The sequence below is a fragment of the Grammomys surdaster genome, unplaced genomic scaffold (assembly GCF_004785775.1).
Source record: "Grammomys surdaster isolate TR1022 unplaced genomic scaffold, NIH_TR_1.0 367, whole genome shotgun sequence".
Classification (NCBI taxonomy): Eukaryota; Metazoa; Chordata; class Mammalia; order Rodentia; family Muridae; genus Grammomys; species Grammomys surdaster.
In genome coordinates, this window is record NW_021604786.1 from 3,589,585 (window position 1) to 3,611,762 (window position 22,178).

The 22,178-nt window shown below is 44.0% G+C and overlaps 1 protein-coding gene across 3 annotated transcripts in view; it reads right to left on the reverse strand.

Annotated features, from left to right (window-relative positions):
- Ank3 (ankyrin 3) overlaps nucleotides 1-22,178 on the reverse strand; it is a 316,865-nt gene that overhangs the window by 43,120 nt on the left and 251,567 nt on the right. For all 3 annotated transcript variants that reach the window (XM_028780244.1, XM_028780243.1, XM_028780242.1), the window contains 7 exons: nucleotides 21,118-21,342; nucleotides 18,277-18,431; nucleotides 6,219-6,430; nucleotides 3,993-4,200; nucleotides 2,306-2,402; nucleotides 1,453-1,681; nucleotides 715-840 (listed from right to left, as the gene is read on the reverse strand). In XM_028780244.1, the coding sequence (XP_028636077.1) occupies nucleotides 715-840; nucleotides 1,453-1,681; nucleotides 2,306-2,402; nucleotides 3,993-4,200; nucleotides 6,219-6,430; nucleotides 18,277-18,431; nucleotides 21,118-21,342 (1,252 nt within the window). The remainder of the gene's footprint in view (nucleotides 1-714; nucleotides 841-1,452; nucleotides 1,682-2,305; nucleotides 2,403-3,992; nucleotides 4,201-6,218; nucleotides 6,431-18,276; nucleotides 18,432-21,117; nucleotides 21,343-22,178) is intronic.

Consider the following 22,178-nt stretch of genomic DNA (forward strand, 5'->3'; position numbering starts at 1 on the left):
CTCATGTGACAAGCCATTCCTGGCTTAAACAATAGGATGGCCACTAGCCTTGTTTCACGTGATAAGCCATTCTGGATTTAACCAATAGGATGGTCACTCGCCTTGTCTCATGTGACAAGCCATTCTGGGCAATGTGCATTTTCTGTGTTCCTACCAATTTAATTTCTCAGAGCTTCAGTGTTTGAAACACTGAACAGCAAAAGATGGGGAAGAGGACCTCCCGAGAAATCCAAGGTAACTAGATGTGGTCAGCCCATCCTGCTCTGGGTTGTTTTAGTTTATAAACACTTCCCTAAAAATAATTACTATATTTTGAGACAGGGTCTCACTATATAGACTTGGATTGGCCCGGAACTCACTATGTAGAGCAGGCTGGTATCAAACTCACGAAGACCTATCTGTCTCTGCTTCCTAGAGTGTTGGGATGAAAGGCATATACTACTATGCTGGGTTCCATTTCCTTAAAATTAAACAATACGTGTGTGTGTGTGTATATATTTATATTCATATATATATGAATGTTCCTTTACCAATGATAAAGTTTCACTAGCTTGAAAATTCACCCTGTTGGAATTAGAACAGAATATGACCTTGTTCTCTAAGTCATATTTGGTGGGATAATTCAAACTTAATATATCATTTTTTTAAAAAAAGTTGATTCTCTTGGGACTTTTAAAAAACAAACACACAAAGTCTATGTTAAAGATGATTTACCTTGATGGAAAATGGCAGTCTATTCTCTTTGAAAGAATAAAAGTTAAAAACAAGCTGCTGTCCTCCTTTGGTCAGAGGGGCCAGGTTTCCGTAGCAATCAACGTAGATGGGCTTTCCTTCCAGAACCTTCCAGAGTAAAAGAAACACACAATTTAATGTTAACTTGACCTAGAAAAATTTTGAGAGTTTTAAATCAAATAGCATTGATATGTCTGACATATCATTATGAGAAAGTTACATCTGTGGGGTTGTTTGCAATGAAAATACAACTGAATGCTTAGAATCTGACAGCCATAATTAGAAGCTATTATTACAAACATGTTAACAACAGGATTATGTTTCTCTTCCAGCAGTTTCTGAGCATGTCAGAGAAAATGCCTGACAATACTTCCTTACATTAGACTGAGACCTTTCTTTTTTGGCTGTCCAATACTCACATGATCTCTGGGATTGGAAAAGGAAAATCATGGTCCCGTGTGGGGAAAGTGACCAAAAAAATAAAAACATTCAAATAGCCACAGGACAGTGGAGAGTAGTCTAGATGGACTACGACTATATCCTAATCAGCTGAGGTGAAGCCAAAGCTTTTAAATAGTTTGAGGATGAACCCATTTCAAAGTCTTAAGATAAAACACAAATGTCTATGATATTCCGTACAGTGTGTGCTGCTGCAGCCCCCAGATCAGCCTGTCTCTGGGGAATGCACTGACAGATGCTCATTCTTGTAGCCCAGGTTACCTCAATGTCTTTGCTTCTGGCAACTTCCTCGAAATTCTCCTGCTGTTCCAGGGTTTTGTCCACCCTGTCGTCCGTCATACAGAAGCACCTCAGGGAGGATTCCACAGGGTCGTTTGTTTTGGCAAAAACAACAAACTTGGCCATGTAGGGGACGCATATCAACTCTCTGTACAGCTGGGAGGCTAGCCCTACAGTTTCTAACACCTGATGGCAGTCCGCCAGCCAGAATCTGAGAAAGATAAAACAACACACCAAGTGTGAAAATGAAAAACAAACAAAACAAAAACCCAACAATGACAAAAGTAAAAAAATAAACCCAAAAGATCTTACAGTGAAGAGTATCAGGGGCTGGGGATGTGATCCCCCGGTAGAACAAATGGTTTTTTAGCGTGTTTATCCCCAACATCAAAAAATAAGCAAATCACCGAATAAGATGAAAAACATCAGTGTCTAATGGAGCCTAAATTGAGTGTTACAAACTCGCTCATTTAAATGGCAAAGATATTTGCTCTGTATCAAGCAAAAGGCAGTATATTCCTCAATAATAATTTTTCTAAATAAACATTAAGGATCTTTTATCCTCTCCCATAAATTAAAAAATATGTATTAAATATATATAATATTTATATAAAAAATAGATAAGATAAAATATTTTAAATATATAAAAGTTTAAATTATATCTATGTTGATATATGATATATAATTATATATAATTATTTATATGATGTATAAATGATATATGTGTGTGTATATATATATATACATACATACATACATATATAACAACATTTTTTTACTTCCAAAAGGAGAGAAAATGAATTCCATAGTGCTCCTGGAACTGCCACTTCCATACCTGGCTGAAACGTTGGTTGTGAAGGACACACAATCCTTTATGAACGTTAGAGGGGTTGTTCCTGTGATGTCTTCCCATTGAGCCGGAGAGGTGCCTCCTGGGAACAACACAGACAGGGTGACTTTATCATAAAGCTGCTCCCTGCAGACTAACTGCCCATCACCAGGCTGCTCTTCTGGCAGCTGGTAACTGGCCAGCTACAGCGCTAACGGTGGTTCTGCAGTGTGGAGAAGGAGGCTGTCTCTGCACTCTGCCATACCCTCGCCTGCCATTTGGGGTTTCATTGGAATTCACAAATACATGTATTGTTTTCTCTTTGTTGGGATCACAAGGGATGGCTTGGAATGTCGTGTAATTTGTTAAGTGTATCACCATTACAGTGTGTCACTGTAAAGATTTAATAGCTTCAGGTGTAGGTGTGTGTGTGTGTGTGTGCGCGCGCGCGCGCGTGCATGTATGCATATGGATGTGAGTGTGATCCAAAGGCAACTTTTGGATCAACTTACCTCTGTCATGGTTGCCAAGAAATTTTCCTAAGCACTCCAGAAGCCAGAGGTAGACACAGGGTGTCTTGCTTCATTGTTTACATTAGTTTTTTGAACAATGTCTACCCCTGAATCAGGAGTTCACCGATTCAACTAGGCTACATTTATTTAATGGTCCATCAGTGATCTCAGAGATCTCCCTGCCTTTCACCCTGACTCCCCAGTGCTGGAATTACAGACAAGTGGGGGGTGGGGAGCATGTTATATAGCATGTCCTTCAGCGACTGAGCCATCCCCTCAGTCTTGGAAATCGTTCTCTCTCTCTCTCTCTCTCTCTCTCTCTCTCTCTCTCTCTCTCTCTCTCTCTCTCTCTCTCTCTCTCTCTGTTGTGAGGTAGGAAATCATCAAGTTTAAGAAACCACTCATTTTGTCTCTGGCTGCAATACCACTTTTCTAGGATCGATGGAGGAACTGGACATCAAAGAGGGAGTCCGGTAAGATAAAAACTTTGTTCATCTTTGACTCGAGCTCAGTGACCAACCAGGGAAGTCTGCATTCTAAAGTTCTACTTTGCATTTGTATGTATGTTGTATGTATGTTGTGGTGTATGTGTGTGTGTGTGTGTATGTACGCAGGTCAGAACTTGTTGGACTCAGTTCTACTATGTGGGTTCTGGATAATGAACTCAGATTTCTCAGACTTGTCCGAAAGGGCCTTTACGTGCTGGCCCATGAGGTCTGGATTCCAGTTACTCCACAGAAAATGTGTTCTAAGGCCTGCCCACTCAGCATACTGTGTGGCACTGGTGAGCACATCTGGGAGACACCAAAGGTATCCATCCTGAACCCTTCCCAATCGTTCAGACCCCGGAGGATCTTCCACCAAAGCACGTTCATTTCCCTATCCAAAGGCAGCTGTTGGACCAATTACCTCTGTCATGGGTGCCAAGAAATTCCCCTGAGCACTCCAGTTGAGTTGACACCACCTCAATGATACTAAAAGGGGTGGGCTGCTCCTACACTAATGTCAGGAAACAGCCCTGAGCTTCTATACCAGGAGCCCGGTTCCTAACGGAAATCCTTCCCTGGATAAGCAAGGAGAGGACGGAAGAAATTACTGGACTTCTTCCTCGTCCTCTCCTCTTTGTATCTCTGCAGAGTCAGGGCAGACAGACAGGAGTCGCCTCAGGGAAGGAACCAGACCTGTGATGCTGCAGAGGAGCCGCAGGTTGGGCGTGGTATCCCCCTTGTACCCGTTGGACACGCCTTCTCCCGAGGGTGGGGGCACCGGAATGGTCATGGTGATCGGCTTATGGAATTTCCTCCTCCTCGGCTCCACCGTGACAATTGGGCTAAATGTTGCTTTGTTTCCAAGGATTTTTTTCACAGTTTCCTCTGGCACGGGCTGAGCCTATAGACAAAAGGAAAAATAAAATACCTTAAATAAATGTAGACTTTATTATTATTATTTCATTTTAATTTTTATTCGGAAGATGTAGTTTTTAATCTAGAAAGGTGGGAGGACACTTGATGAGAAAAATCCATGTCTGTTTTTACGCATTTTTCTCACTGTTACAGGAAGGCAGGGAAATGAAAAGTCAGGGGAGCTCGGGAATGGTTTCCTCAGGGGAATGGATCCTACTATCTTGCTGGAAGGAGAGGGAGCCAAACCCCAGAGCAGAGAGAAGGAAAGCAGAGAGACCTCGTGTCATAGTTTGTTTATGCTTGACCCAGAGAGTGGCACTATTTGGACGTGTGGCCTTGTTGGAGTGGGTGTGTCACTGTGGGTGTGGGCTTTAAGACCCTCATCCTAGCTGCCTGGAAGTTATTAGCAGCCTTCAGATGAAGATATAGAACTCTCAGCTCTGCCTGCACCATCCCAGACTGGATGCTGCCGTGTTCCTGCCTTTATGATACTGGACTGAACCTCTGAACCTGTAAGCCAGCCCCAATGAAATGTTGTCTTTATAAGAGCTGCCTTGGTCATGGTGTCTGTTCCCAGCAGTAAAACCCTAAGACATCTCAGTATATGTTAACCCTGTGCAGGATGTACCACAAAGACTCACAAAATCACCTTGTACAAAAATAAACAAATAAATGAAAAGTAAGACACTCAGAGGTAAGGGCCAATATATAATCCGGAAGGTATGGATTCTAGTCAACAGGCCCAACCAATTCTATTGAGTGTCTTTTTTTTTTTTTTTTTTTTTTTGGTTTTTCAAGACAGGGTTTCTCTGTGTAGCCCTGGCTGTCCTGGAACTCACTCTGTAGACCAGGCTGCCCTCGAACTCAGAAATCCGCCTCCCAAGTGCTGGGATTAAAGGCGTGTGCCACCACCGCCCGGCTCCATTGAGTGTCTTGAGAGTCTGGGATAGCGGCTAAACAGAGGAGACAGCTGAAGGGACCCTCACTGACATAGGGTTTTGCATCTCAGAGTGTTTTACCAACCGCCGACAATATCCCCCACCCCCAATCCTTGAAATGATATTCCAGCCTCACAAAGAAAAGCAGATGTTGAGATCAACTTTTTAGTTACTGTATTTTAATTACGATATTAACATCTTATCATAACAACGATAAGATGATCATTTCATCACTTTCAGTTTTACCGATTAAATAACGGGGGGGGGGGGAATCGTCAAAGAGTAAACTAACTGAAATGAGTGAATTTGAGAAAGACTATTTTTGCCAAGATTTCCAGTCAGCTCTTTAAACTCAAACACGTCCCAACCGGTTTGGACAAAGTCCAGCATTTATGAAGTACTTAAATGAAGTACTTAAACCCTAATGTGAATGCTTGCAGGTTTCTGGGTAGAAGTGGCATGTGATAGACCAAACTCCCGTATGCTGCCCTGTACACAGAGACCAAGGACCCATGATGACAAGGGGTATCCTCTAAAACAAAACCAACAGAGGCTATGCCTGTGTGTGCTCTGTATGTACTTGGATGCAGAGGCCAGAGCTCCTCAAGAGTCTTCCCTGAGTGTTCTCGGCCTTCTTTTCTGAGAGGTCTTTCATGGAATCTGGTGCTGTCAGTTTGTCAAGACTGCCTGGGCTCCTCCTGTGTTCCCTCTTCCCCCATACCCAGGGCACGCCACCACACCTCGAGTTTTTTAGAACGGGAGCAGGGGATCAAACGCAACAGTTTTCATGCTCGCCCAGAAAGTGTTTACTCAACGAGCCACTTCCCTAGCCCCAACTGAGACTTTTAAACAGAAGATGTTAAAACAGAACTCCGTTTCACAGGTCAGTAAGCTGACTGTACATGGAATGCTTTCCATTTGAGATAAGTTAAACCCCCTCAAACAGCCTAATTATCAAGATCGCTGAGGATGGATGACCACGATATTTCCAGAGAGAGAGATGTTCTGCTTGTGGGTTGTCTACACGCGCAGGGAACTTGGAAAGTACATGCTGCAGGATCAGTACCTGGAGACCCACACGGATCCTTTTGGTTAAGGCACCCTCTGGGAAAGACGCCTGGACAAGGGGGACGGTGGTGCTGCTCAGAATCCCGCCTTCAGGACCAATCTGGTTGCTTTCCTGCTTAATCCGGGAAACCACGGCAAAATACTGGGGGAAGTCCTTCGTGATGATTCTGCAGATGCGTTTTGTGCCCAACTCTTCTGGGCTGTCGAGTTCTAGAAGACAGGAAGGGTGAGAAGCTGTGAGCGTGTGTCTTTGCACAGAGTACCCTGATACCTACTGGGGTTTGAAACAGTTTTAAAACCTATTCATTGACACAAGGTCTCATGTAGCCCAGGCTGGCTTTAGACTTGGTATACAGCCGAGGATGAAGCTGAGCTTCTGATCCTCTGAGATTACAAGCCTGCACCATGCCACCATGTCTAGTTTTATGGGGTGTAGAGGCTTGAACCCAGGGCTTCATGCATACCCATCAAGCACTTTGACAGCTAGAAAGATAACTCAGCAGTTAAGAGCACTGGCTGCTCTTCCAGAGGTTCTGAGTTCAATTCCCAGCAACCACATGGTGGCTCACAACCATCTGTAATGGGATCTGATGCCCTCTTCTGGTGTGTCTCACATACATAAAATAAATAAATGTTTAAAAAATAAAAAAAACAAAATAAAACATGCAAATTGAACATACTTATGAAGAACCATGAGACTTTTCAGCTCGTGTGTAGTTTTCTGAAATGTACAGTATACTGTGTCATCTGCAGTCACCCACTTTACAGTGGTATCACAGAAGAATTCTTTCCTCCTGTCTACTGTAACTTTGATGCAATGCTCACCTCTCCCTATTCTCCCCACCGCTCCCCTACTCTCTGTCAGTCAATCCTCAATATGAATGAGACAACTTTGTTTCCTCTCATTCATGGGAGATCACATGATATTTGTCATTTGTGTCTTGTTAAACGCCCAATCTAACAGGTGTCTTGTTTAACTTAATAGATCCCAATCTAATCAGATGTCTTTCTTCTTAATAGTTATGGTATATATAAATATATATTATACATAAAACATAAGTACTTGTACCTAGAAATATAACATATATTAATTATATTAATATAAATATATAGATTATATATAATATATAAAAATAAAAATGTTTTAATATTATTTATTAAGCCGGGAGGTGGTGGTGCACGCCTTTAATCCCAGAACTTGGGAGGCAGAGGCAGGCGGATCTCTGAGTTCGAGGCCAGCCTGGTCTACAGAGAGTTCCAGGACAGCCCGGGCTATACAGAGAAACCCTGTCTCGAAAAAAAACCAAAAAAAAAATTATTTATTAATGTATATGAGTACACTGTAGCTGTCTTCAGACACACCAGAAGAGGACATGAGATCCCATTACAGATGGTTGTGAGCCACCATGTGGTTGCTGGGAATTGAACTCAGGACCTCTGGACGAGCAGTCAGTGCTCTTAACCGCTGAGCCATCTCTCTAGCCCAAATATATTTTTTAATGTAGAGAAAACTACTAGGATCATAAAATACCAAACTTTGCAAAGATACTGCAAATCTACTAATAAATTCTACTTGGAGGGACAAACGTCTTCTGACACTGAGATCTTGGTGGGGAGCAGTGGAGGGCACCCATAGCTTTGGGTCATGGCAAAACTTGCTATCCAAAACTGGAAACCCAGAAGCCTTAGTAAGAATCTGGGGTGGGGCTGGAGAGATGGCTCGGTGGTTAAAGGTGTTTTCTGCTCTTCCAGAGGGTCCCAGTCCAGTTCCTAACAGTCATGTTGGGCAGCTCACAACTACCTGTAACTCTGGGTCTGGGGGATCTGACATGCTCATCTAGCCTCTGTGAGCACTCACATGCCACACACACACACACACACACAAAACAAAACAAACTTAAATCTAAAAAAGTCTTGTTGGATGGGGAGGTAAGTTTTTAATTACATTATTTAGATGCATATATGTGTATGAACACATGGGGAGCCCAGAGAGCCACCGTGGGAGTTGGTTCTCTCTTTCCACCATGTGGGCCTTGGGGAATCAAACTCAGGTCATCAGGCTTAGCAACAAGTGGCTTTAACCAATGACTCATTTTGTCGACTCCAAAGACCCTGTTTTGAAGAATCAGAACTTGGTAAGAAGATGTGTGTGTCCTGTCCATCCCAGGTGAGTGTTTAATTGGCAAAGATCTTTTGAGAATGTTACTGATTCCCATGACATGGCTCAGCAGGTAAAGGCGTTCACTGATGAACCCGAGTCTGAGGCCGGAAGCTCACAGGGGAAGGATAGAAGTCAACTCCTGAAGGTTGTCCTTTGAATGCCACACGTGTGCCACAGCACCCGCAATAATACATAAATTTAAAAATCAAGGAGAATATGACTGGGAACCGTCCATTCGAAATGTAATTTACTTGGACCTAGAAGGCCAATTTTCTTACAGGCTTTTTTTTTCCCATGGCTTGGAAGATGAGAATGGGACAGCCACGTCCATCAACAGGACATGCCACTCAGCCACGTGCCCATCAATGGGACATGCCACTCAGCCAGGTCCCCATCAATGGGACATGCCACTCAGCCAGGTCCCCATCAATGGGACATGCCACTCAGCCACATGCCCATCAACGGGACATGCTATCCAGCCATATGTTAAACAGTCCTATGGGTGCACGGGAAGCTCTCGATTCATTCACCTGCCAAGTGTTTACTGAAGGCCCACCATATACATCCCTTAGTTATTGGGCATGCACAGGAATTAAAGTTACCACTTAGATGGAAATGATTCTAACAGAGAGAGTGGGGATCAGGGGTGTGGTACAGCAGAAGCAGCAGGAGCCACCAGAGAAAGTCCAGATCGTCTGTGCCCATGGCTATGTCACATTATCACCAATTACGTGGGGGATCTTTTGTCTCCAATTTGTTACCAATTTGGCATTGGATTGACCTGCAAAATGACGCCAGCTGTTCAAGAAGAACTAGTGCCTTCTGAGAGTGTTCATGGGCACACTGGACCCACTGGGTGGTAGGCATGTTTTGGGAGAGTGGTAATAATACATTTACTGCCCATAATGGGTGTGTGTGCATGTGTGCGTGCCTGTGTGTGTGTGTATGAATTCATGTGTTGGGTACATGTGTACATACTGGTAAGGGTTTAATGTAGAAACTGCTGTATCATATACTGGGATCTGATTGGCTACTGCTGTTTTATGCAACAGAGGCTACCCGGTTACATTTCTATAGTCATCTTTGAAAGGCACTAAGGCCATGTAGGTTGAATGTGTGCATGTATCATTCAAATATACCAAGCAAGTGCTTAAAGGAAAGCTAGACTTTTTTCTTCTGAAGTTTATTTGTCTTTTGTTTTGTTTTGTTATTTTTGAGACAGGATCCCCCCTGGAAGTCACTATATAGACAAAGCTGACTTCGAACTCACAGAGCTCTGCCTGCCTCTGCCTCCCAAGTGCTGGGGGTCAAGGGGAATTAAAGGAATAGACCACCATGCCCAGCTGTCTGTGGTCTTGAGACAGGATCTCAAACTTTCTATACAGCCAAGATGGGTCTGGAACTCCTGACACATCTTCATCTGCCTTCCACAAGCGTGAGGCACCACACAGAACAAGAGGCTGGTTTTTAATCCCTGTTCAAAGAAGGTTCCAGAAACTCAGTGTCCTGGAGCTTCTGAAATTTTAAGAGTTTGGTAGGGCCTTGGGAGCCCTGCATTGTACTCCCCTTATTTTCAAGATTTTAGCAGATCTTCTGGCCCCATTAAAATCTACACAACAATTGACCATCGACATTTTCAGTAACAGATAGTTTGCAGATAAGCCTTAGCTTAGAGAAACACTCTACTCGGTCACTTCATGAACTGTCATGAACCACTGTAGACAAGTGGGAATTCTCGGGGCCCTTGGGCACCATCTTTCAATAGGAGCACATACACAGCCTTGAGGACTCTGATTTCTAGGCCACAGCAGAAGAGCGTAGAAACAAAATCTTTCCAAGATCTTTCTGAAGTAATGAAGTCTGATGTATCATTGTGTAGAATAACTTTACCTTCTAGCAACTGACTGACCACATTTTTACATAATCACGTGGGTGCCTAGCCATGTAATATGGGTAAAAAGAGATAGAGAGAAGACGAAAACCGTAAGGTGTGCTATACAGAATGTTTGGAGAGAGGCAGGAGGCTGGAGAGACGGCTCTGGTCAAGAGCATTTGCTGCTCCTGCAGAGGACCTGGGTGCTGTTTCTAGGACCCTCACCAGGTGGCTCACAACTACCTATAACTCCAGCTCTGTGGTATCTGACGCCCTCCCTCTTCTGGGCTCTGTGGTGGGTGCAACACACACGCACGCACGCACGCACGCACGCACGCACACATGCCGTTGACTGACTAGGGTTGCTCCTCTTGATGCTTTCGACTCTCAAGTTGGTGTGGCCTAAATGTTTGGTTTTCTCCTCACAAAAGATCAACTAACCACTGTGAAATCACACTAAGCTAAGCCATGTCTGGCACTGAAGGGCTGGCATAAGGCAGTTGCTTCAGTGGTAACCAGGAAACCAGGGGAGTTGATCAACAGAAGAGAAGTCTTTAGATGGCACTTCAAAATTCAGGCACCAGGAGGTAGTGGCTGGTGTGGGCCCTTTAAGAAGTGGGTACAAGCTCAGTGTCCCAAGTTACATCCATGGAACCCATCGGGTAAGGACAGAACCCACTCCTCAAAGTTGTCCTCTGACCTCCACAGACATGCCCACATTCACAACAAATAAAAGAATAAATAAATCAAAAAGACTTTTTAAAATTAAGAGGCCTTAGTGTTCCCAGTTGCTAATCCACAGGGAGGTCTGTTACGTCCATGTGTTTATAATTCTAATTATTATTTGGGGAGTGGCCTCAGGGATTTAAGACCTCAGGAGAACATAGAGCCCTTCTCAAAGTTTCGTATTGCAGATATTAAGAGTCCAATAGATGAGTCAGATGACCAGACAGCCACTAATAAGTCTGACAATGCCAACATCTTTTGGGGGAAGGGGGAGGATGATGCACTGAGATTTAAATGGTCTTTTTTTTTTTTTAAAGAAGAAAGAAGTAGAGGGGCTGGAGAGATGGCTCAGTGGTCAAGAGCACTGGCTCCTCTTCCAGAGGTCCTGAGTTCAATTCCCAGCAACCATATGGTGGCTCACAACCATCTGGAATGGGATCTGATGCCCTCTTCTGGTGTGTCTGAAGACAGAGCACTCAAAGAAGAAGGAATACAAGAGCAAGAATCTTTGCTTAGTTATTCTCCGTTGTACAGAGAAAATGTCCAGAAGGTAAATCATACCATCAATGTAATACATGGTTCATGCTCACAGCCATGGGCTCCCCAGTATGGTCAATTTTAACTGTCCTAACGCTGTGACCCTTTAATACAGTTCCTCATGTTGAGCTGACTCCCAGTCATAAAATTATTTTTGTTACTTCATAATTATATATATATATATATATATATATATATATATATATACACACATATATATATATTCATTTCGTTGCTTCATAATTTTGCTACTGTTATGAGTTGTAATGTAAATATTTTTGGAGAAAGAGGTTTGCCAAAGGGGTCTCGACTCACAGGTTGAGGACCACTGCTCTGGTATTTACACAGCATAAGAGACAAGCACTGTATGTTAACAGCATAGACTCTCAGCTCCACACTGGACACTCTTGACTTCACTGTCCTATACTGGGGCCTGAAACTCTGCTTCTCCTACTTAGACGTGCCATGCTTGGTAGGGAAGGTCCTAGTGAGCTCTCAGCCTATATCTGGCCTTAAAATTTTAGAACCCAGGAGCTGGAGAGATGGCTCAGGGGTTAAGAGTGCTTCCTGTTTGTCCAGGGGATCTGTGTTCTGCTCCTAGCACCCATGTATCTCAAGAGCTGCTTGTGGCCTGGTTGGTGTGAGTGTGAAGTCTAAGGAGAGAAATACAGAGGCCTTAATGTTGCAAAAATGACGAGTTCTGTGCTCTGGTTTAATTTCTGCTCAGTCTACTTAGTCATTTCTCTGAAAACACAGTTTTCAGAAAAATGACTCTATAGTGCCTCCTTCAAACCTTTAAACAGTCAGCCCTACATTTATGGAGAAAACCAACCAGTATCATCTATCTCGACACTGGATCACGGAAAGTGTCTTCAAGTCACACATCATCCAGGAGGTGCCCACCACATGCATTACACCCAGGAGCTGCAGCTTAGACCTGCTGTGCTGGGCACATTGGCCTCTGAGGTGCACCATACCTAAGGTAGCTAATGCTGACTCCCAAGCCTGGGCTAACGCACTCACTGTCTGACCCCGGGAACAACATATCTGAGGTCATGCCTTAGGCTCACTTTTACGGTCGTAACGTCAACTTGCTGGCAAATCTATGCACACAGACCATATGGAGGCGGGAATTATCAGTGCTGGTTTACTCTGGCCCAATTTTCATTTCTCAAGTTTCAGATTTCAGAGGCTATTTTGGGAATATTTTCCTTTTCTTTGGCTATGTCTCAGTCTTAATTTGGTTGATTTAAAATGCCAGTATATGGAAACAGATTGAAAATATGTAAACATTTTGTTGTAATTTGTTTGGGGATTTTGAAGTAAATTGTTACGTATTCTTTGGGCACTTTAAATACGATCTTGAGTTGATAACCTTTTTTTCTAGTTGGAAAAAAATTTCAGAACCATTACTAACAGATGATTCCAGCAGATGGCACTGTGAATACAACACAAAGCTCCGTTTGTCTTCTCGGATCCACAATGATTCGGCACTTTTAAAGTTATATTTCGTAAGCTTGATAAAGGTAAGTATTGAAAGAGATACCAATTTGGAACTTAGAAATCTATTTCTAATATTCTGTTGACACAAATATATTTAGAAGCCAGTAGTCATTTTTTTTTGTCTATTTAGTGTGGTCACATCTGTACCACATTTTAATTTGTATCAAACTTCCACTGGTTACTGCAGGAGACCCTGGGGGGTGGAACCATTTCTAAACGGTTTTGATTTGTAAGTTAGGGACCTGCTGAGGAGAAAGGCGACTTGGAACACAAGCTCCCAGGTCTGACAGAACTACAAATATCTCTTAGGACCGGACTTTGGAGGTACTGAGTTTCTCAAGGTTTTCATTAAACTGACAGTGTGGGGTGCTGGCTGACGGGATGGGAGACTGTTAACTTTGTTTGCACATCTGAAGCATCTTTTCTTCTGCAAAGACCTAGATAAGATCTCTGTCTGCTGCCAGAGATAAACACTGCTCTACCCCCTGAAACCTGAGTTGGTAAGGGTTGGCTCTCTACAATAAAGACAGACAAGAGGTTGGCCAAGCAGTTTACCTCACCACAGCTTGGCTAACACGCCTGCTTGATTGACACAACCACTGATACTCTGGCTCACTTAGCCATGATAGGAGTAGGGGCAGAGAGGAAGGAGGCTCAGGGCAAGCATGACCACCTGAGTTGGGCTCCCCAATACCCACTTACAAAGCCTGGCATGGCCAGGTATTGCCTATGCCATCTCAGTACTGGGTGTCAGGAGGTGAGGTGAGAGGTGGAGACAGGAGGGGAGCTGGGGCTTGCTGGTCAGTCATCCTAGGGGAAAATGGAAAGTTCTGGTTTCAGTGAGACCTTGAGTCAAGATGGAGCATGATAGAGCAGGATACCCAATGGCCTTGTCACACACACGGTCACAGACAAGGACACATGGACACACGTACACGGACACAGACACACATGCACACAAACACAGAAGGAAGGGGTTTTTTTTGGGTTACGGTTTAAGAGCGGAATTTATCATGACAGGAAATTCATAGTAGCAGGAGCTTAAAGCAGTTGCATGCATGCAGTCAGGAAGCAGGGAACAGTGACCATTTGTGCTCCGCTAGCCTGCTAGCCTTTCTCCTTTGATATAACCTGAGATGTAAACCCAGGGAATAGCACTACTTACTTTGAGGGGCACCTCAGTTAACGCTTTGGGGGAGGTTCTCTCACAGGCAAGCCCAAAGGCTAAAAAATAATACCTCCCGGGTGTGCCTGGGTGCTTGCCTCTGGGTGACTCCCAATTCTGTCAGGACGACAATTAAGAGTAGCCACCACAGCGGGCACGCTTCCTTTGAGAATATACAGAGGCAAATGCATACAGTACAGAAAGGCAACTGGGTGCGGCAGAGTCTGGGGTTTGCAGATGGACATCTGTTGGCTGTTTCTTGACCGGGTAGTGGTAAGTGTTTGGCTTGTGTGTTCATTTGGAAAATGGTAATGGTGCTCCCTTGGGAAGATACAGCTCAATCAGGCAGAGGGCTTGACCTGCAGATGGCAGCCTTGAACAGACTGGGGGGAAACGCCCCTTTTGTCTTTAGCCGGTATCAGACTCCAGGATTCTGTGCACAGCTTTAGGTGGTGCCTGTGACTGCGAACATGGAGTGAGCGAGCGGTTTTATGCAGCAGGCATCTACGTTCCCTGGCTCATCCTCCACCCATTAGCTACCTGCAAGGCATCCTCAGAGGCGCATTTAGATGAACGTTAAAGAGAATCACTATGGCCACACACAGCCGTCAGTGGTGGGGCACAGACCATGATGCCAACGTCAATATCACACTGGGTAAATTATCCCTCTCCTGGAACCTGTGGCTCCTTGAAGTTATTCTAGCAGTTAATTTGTGGGCCTGTGTTGAAACAATAAAGGCCATTCAACCTTTATAACTGCTGGTTTTTTTTTTTTTTTTGGTGTGGTGTCTGTGTGTGTGTGTGTGTGTGTGTGTGTGTGTGTGTGTGTACTTGCCTGTGTGTGCATGTAGAGGCCTGAAGTTGAGGTCAGGCATCTTGCCTAGTCACTCTACTTTCTTGAAGCAAGGTGTCTTGCTAAACCTGGAACTAGCCGATTCTGGCTAGTCTAACTGGTCAGTCTGCCTCTGGGACTCCCTATCTTTGCCTCCTGTGTGTTCCGGTTGCAGGCAGCTGGCAGGCCCGGGCAGGTTACAGGCCATGCTTGCATGACAAACACTCTACCCACTGGGCATCACACCCCTACCCCCACAACTGTCTTGCTTAGTAAAAACAGGAGACTGAAATATTAACTAATTATGGCGCTAAACATACTGAGTATTAATATTTTTCAGCAAGTGCATGGAGGAAGACCAATTTATTTGACTATAGACTCTAAAATAATACACGAAATGCACTTATGGAGAAGGGAACATTAAAAAGAGAGTTTAAGCTGGGTGGAGTTGGTGCACACCTTTGATCCCAGCACATGGGAGGCAGGTGGATCTGAGTTCGAGGCCAGCCTGGTTCACACAGTGAATTCCAGGACAGTCAGTGTTAGAGGCCATAAATGATGTATGGTACCTGTTACTGACAAGAGAAACTAGCCGCCTGAGTACATAACAGTAGATTGATTAGTTCTTTGAGGACATCTTGAGTCACTGGTCTGTTTCATGGGTTGCTTTTTCTCTCATTAACAACTGTTCAACAAGGAGGAGGAGGAACACAGACCGTAGCTACGCTTGGGTGTATGACCCTGAAGACATTTCTCTTCCACCAGAGGAAATCACCTGACTGATGCCGGGCGCTTGACATCTAAGTATGCCCCGCTGCCTCCTCGGGAGAATTTGGTGAGTTCTTTCTGGACATGGACTTCCTGCCAGCCATGCTCAGTGCTTCCCTCCATGGGAGGGAGAACTCAGTCTGTAGTTGAATCTTCAAGGAAAAGGAAAGGCTGGCTTTTCACAAAAAGACACTGATTCCCACTTGTAAGTGGCTTTGGGGCGAGGGATGTTCTAGAGACAATGAAGTATCTTTGGGGATCAGAACGGTGGTGGGAAGGGGTATGAATTCAGATTAACTGATAATTGTGCCTTGGTTATAAATGTGTTGTGGTCCCCTATTCTTAGCAACTATTATATTTAATATATGGCCAAAACTTTAATCTAAAACATCTTGCTCTAATGGGCTCCAGTGCTTGACTCTTTAAATGTGGAAGTATTTACATTTCTTGGTTTTGTTGTGTAAAGTGAAACCAAATTTTCACCTGCTCTTTTAAAATGGATGTAAGAAAGTCTCCAGTGAGCATGCGCCTTAGATAATACACACCCGTGGAATGTATCTGACATGGACTTTTCTGGACTCAATCTTGACCAACTCTCACTAGACCAAATCTAGAGGTTTCTAGAACTTTCCACCAATGGCTCATTGTCTTTCTCATTGGGCACACATTTTGAAAACAATCGAGATACAGCTGCAACTCTAGATTCCAGCCCTATCCCTCTGCTTAGCAAGGTAAGCTGGAAAAACCACTTGGCATCTCTGAGTGTCTGCTTTGTGGTCTGTTACGTCAGAACAAGATGGGACTGGAGAGTAGGCTCAGTGGCTAAGGACACTGGCTATTGTTGTGAAAGACCCGGGTTCAGTTCCCATCACCCACAGGAAGGCTCACCACCTCCTCAGGCACCAAGCATGTATGTGGTACACAGATGCACACGCAGGCGGAACACTCTGATGGTGATGACAGAGTAAAGATTGCTGAGCCCGTGAGCTGTGCTTTCTTTAGAAACTTCTACATGAAAAGGCATTTTCCAGTGTACTCTCATCAGTTTCCTCTACCTAGAGGTACAGGCATCTTTAAATTGTATGGTCGATGGGGACTCTATCTATGCCAAAATTTTGGTATGGCACTTTTTCCCCCCTATAGACCAAAACAGCAACTGATAGTTATTAAAAGCTTAAGAATTATATTCCCTAAAGGGCTTCACGCAATCATTTATTCATCTTAATGGTATCTCTAAAGAAATAAAATAACGGTTTCCATTTCCAGGCTCATGGTGGTCTAGGCACTTGCTCAGTCATTCTTTTAACATCCTGGATCTGTCGTCTACCTCTGCAGGCCACGGTCTGAACCCCCAAGAGGCCCCAGTGGATGAATCCCAAACACAGAATAAAATGATTAAAGAGCCGATTTTGTTTTTAGGGAACAGATCTTCGCTGTTCCCAGAAAACGGCTGTGGGATCTGACCATTTGGGAAGTCAAGTCACAGTGACGGTTAGCAGGTGTTTCTTTCTACTGCACCCATTTAATGGATACGGTTCTAAGCATCACAAAACCCTCAAGGAGGAGTGTGAGACAGGCATAGGTGACACCAAGGAGGAGAAGGCAGGAGGATCGGGTACTCAAGGTCGTCCACGGCTACTGGGGCTCCATGAAACCCTGTCTTAATGCCTCCAGACGCTTCCGAGAAGAAGGGGTTGTATGTAGAAGAAGTGTATAGCCTCACACTTGCCTCAGTGGCTCAAAGAATAAGACAGTAAAACATATAGAGTCCAACCAGCTTTGAAACTTACACACACACACACACACACACACACAACCACCACCACCACCACAACAACAACATTGTGGCTCAAATGTATGAAAAAATGTACGAAAGACGTTGAAGTAACTTAGGAGAAAATAGAATGAAAATTCCAAAAACTGTACTGTAAATTCTCACGCTGTAGGCGAGCGCTATAAACTCCCACTGGAACTTGTTTGTTTGGTTTTACCCTTTTGATTCTCTTTCCACTAAAAAAAAAAGCCTTCTTAGGTCTTGGAAAGATTGATCCATTTGGTTAGAAAATTACAGAGCTGGGGCCTGAGAGATGGCTCAGCAGTTAAGAGCACTGGCTGCTCCTGTAGAGGGCTTGGGTTCAAATCCCAGGACCCCCTTGCCAGGGCAGCTCACAACTGTCTTGAACACCAGTCAATGATCCGTGGCACCAGGCATGCATGTGGTACATGTACCTGATGCCCATACATATATATAAAAAGCAAATAAATAAATCTTCAAAAGAGAAATTTAAGAACTGTGAGGGTGTTGGTCCATCTGAACCGTGGTGGTGCTTGGAGCGTAGTGGAGACACCAGAAAGTCATGCCGTGGGTAAGGAAAAGATGCTGAAGACCCTGGATCCTGCATCCCGGGACGTGTGAGCAATACCTCACCCGCTCGACACGATCCCCTGCTCTCTGCCTGTCCTTGGCTGTAGACCCGAGGGGCATCAGTACCTTCATCCATGCCATTGAGGAGTTCCGCGAGGTCTTCGTTTTTACTGTCAAACTGGTGTTCTTTCCAGGTCTCGCCGTTCTCGCTTCGAAGGACAATGAGTTCCCTCTCCTTCCCTCTCATGGACCCAAAATGAGGGATTTCCACAATGACAGGGCTAGAAAACAAAAAAAGGCCACATGATTTTTTTTTTTTTTTGTATCAAATTAAATATATCTGTAGTAGAATACTAAATAAATAAATAAATAAAGTCTCATTAACAGGATTGAGTTGGAAATCAGAGGTGCCATTTGGGTTGGGAATGGTCTCAAAGCTGCAGAATTGTTGCTAGCTAAATGATATTACAAGCCCAGTAACATGCCATCATTCATACACAAACAGTTCTTGAAGGCCTACTGTGTGTTAGGCATCAAATTGAATGAGGGGGGATTAAACACATATAAATAGGAAATTTCAAATTAAATATGACTAAAATAGGCCATAAAGAAAGAAAGCTGGTCCATTTTTAAAATTATAAGATACAATAGATACATTATATTATACAAAATGCTAATGAGATAAAAGGACACAGTCACTTCTTTGAAAAACAAATTTACCCTAATACGGAAGATCATTTCTCTACTTTTTGTTTTCCTCTCAGAAATAAAATAGATACTGCCATAATCTCGTCCCTCCAACAACTGACACGACTTTGCAGTTAAAACAGTCTTTCTGAATGTGCCACTTGCGAATAGGTGAAGGGTGGCTTCGTTGCCTGACCTGACTTAACACCTGTCCAGGGATGCTGGAACGTTCTGGAAGAGCACATGTGAGTCTGAAATTGTCCCAGCAAGAAGTTAACTCTTGACAGTGTCCTTTCTCAAAACGGATGGAAGGGAAATGGCTGAGAACTGAAGATTACCAAATCAAGTCACGGGAAATCGTGTTTGTGAGTTTGACAGCATTCTGGATAAACACCGGGAAAGATGGACGGGAAGGGGCCGACCACAGTCACGCACAGGTCATGTGGTTGGATTGTGCAGCTTTATCTGATGAAGGATGATAGACAGTATCATTGTTCTCGGGAGAGCTTGTGTGTAACCTGGCTTAACCTAGCTGTTTACGTACACACCGTAACAACAGATACAGGCTGCAGAAGGCAGAACTTAAAGAGAGGCTATCGTAAAGATCAAAAACCACAAATAAAATGTGACTATCTGATTACTTATAAAAGCACTAATCTAAAATGAGGCCGATAAGTGGCATGATTTTACTTTTGGCAAAAATATTACAAATAATTAAAATTAAAAAAACATTTTTTAGAGTGCCTTTACTCTTTAATGAGTAAGAACAGTGTTAATAATGTCATTATGAAATTTCCCATAATTTAACAACATACTTTATAATGGGACATTAGGTATTGTTTCATTTTTTTGAGAACAAGATACAATCTTTGCCGGTTAATCTGTCTGATCCTCTCTCTGTGGCTTTGTGTAGGACGCTCAGCAATGCTGGAGAGAAGGTATAGGCAGGATCTTTGACCAAGGGGACAGCCAAGCAGGACAATTCATAACGGGCTTTTCATGCAGACTGCCAAGGCAAAAACAGTCAGACAAGCAGACAAACAAGGATACATTTCAACTTAAATGAGACAAAAGACATTCAACAGCTCAACAGAATATCCAGGCTGCCCCGTCACGTTTCTTTAAATATCTTGTGTTCTTGACACATTCAAAATGATCTTACATATTGGTTGATTCCTTTTTCTTCTCAAAGCCTGTAAAGATTACACTTTATAACAGTGATTCGAAAGACTAGTCACACACACACACACACACACACACACACACAGAGCATCTGTGGCAAACATTGATTCAAAGTCTGCAGATACCTTCTCTTACACTGGTTAAAATGAGACGGTTGGTCTACTTCTAATAAGTACACAGAGAAGAAACATTTCAAATTAAATGAGGGTGAACAGATGCACAAGCCAGCGGGAATGCTTGCGGTGGGTCCCACATGCTTCGAAAGCACAGGACAGCGGCAGTGCCACATTGAGTCAAGCCACTATGAGTGTTTTCTTTCAGCGACACACATCGGCTGAAAGCAGGAAAGAGAAAACTTAAAAAAAAAAAAAAAGAATAAACTCAAGACGAGAATAAGACCATGGGCGTGACAGAAAAAAATTGAAAATGGAAAGGAGAACTGTACACATTCTGATCTTGTCTATGAAGATCCTACCCAATAAATTTTGTTCCTTGAGGCCCAAGCTGCAGGATTCGGCTAACCAAGCTCTCGCCCTCATTTACAGGGGGAGGATGGGTGGGAAGATGCAGTTTACTGAGTGACATCCATGCAGCAGGAAGAGAAACAAGAAGGGGAGATGGTGAACACGCGGTCCATAGGGACGGAACCTGACCTGCTTTGCCAAGTGCCACCTCGGACAATGAAGCAAACTTAGTTTTCCTTCTTGTAAAATACCCCAGTGGATTATGTCTCTAAAAGTTATCATTAAAGAGACATGTCCCCTTGGTAGCCACTTATACAGTGAGGTGACATCTTCCTAAGGCTTCCTAAGGATGGTGCCTTGACTTCCACGGGAGACCGAGCGGGGAGGGGGGATATCCACGCACCCGTGGGGCGGAAAGCATGCTTCTGGGTTAGTAAGTGCATTTGGCCAGCGGCCATGTTAAGGGACCCGCAGCCTATTAACGCAGCAGTTTGGTGACCTTTGACACCACACCCGAGTTCCCAGGGGGTCCGACAAGCCATTTTCAGAGTTGATGTCTCGAGTTCGCAAGGACAAAAGAAAAAAAAATCATATATGCGGTCAGAGGGCCAAAGCGAAAACTGGGGAAACTTACCCTAAAAATTGTGCCCCCGCAGGACCCATTTCTACCAGCCTACTGGCTAATCCCTCTCCTTCCACCATGGGGGGTGGGTTGGCCAGTTTATGTCTCTTTACCAGGCGGCAGGTGATGCGGGTGGGGGCCGTACACTTTCGCGGAGGGATGATGATCCGCATGCCGTGGTGACGGCTTCCTCGCATGGAGCCCCCTCTCGCGTCCACCATAAAGCTAACCAGAAACCTGTGGGGGGGAAAGATCAGACAGCGTGAAGGACGGAAGTAAAACTCTGCACAGAGCTTGACATTCTAGGTATGGGGGGCGGGGGAGGGAGGCAGCTGCCGTGCCCTCCCTGAAACAACAGTTGGAAGTTACTACTGTGGAGTTACATTGGGCATGCAGGGAACTCGTGTCAGGGCAAAGATGGCTTTCCATGGAAGGAAGCCCCCCTGCTCAGGAGGCAGGGAAGTCAGCAGAGGCACAGAGAAGGAACGATGACGTTCTTTAAGTTGGAACTAACAGTATCTATGAAAGGAATACAGATGTTAAAAAAAAAAAAGCCTACTACTCTCTGTAGCCTTTGAGGATGGCTTAGGGGACAGTCAAAGGTCATTTTACTCTAACTAGTTTCTCTCCTAATGATTTATGGGACCTCACTCCGGTACACATAGGATGAAACTCCACAGCGTAGCAGAAAACACACAACTCGTGAGACAGGGGGACAGTCACCCGTACCAACGCTCTTGACTTTTAGTAAGATGAAACAATACAAAAAAAAAACCAAGCAGGTGACTAGGCTTGTGAAGATTTTGATGGAAAGGGATAAAATCTTTTCAATGCCCATTAAAATTTATATAGAGGCCAAGGAGCTATTGAAACGTTGCCTTTATTTGAATATGCCAATGTGGTAATATAAATAGAACTAAACGTTAATTCAGAGAGGGTCTGTTTGTTGTCTCCCTTTATGTCGAAGCTAATAAGGAAAAGGCTTTTCTGTGTCAAGGGAAAGCCTCCTCTGTTGGTGACAGGCACTTTGGTAAAAACACCAACTGACGGACAGATGGCAACAAACACATCCT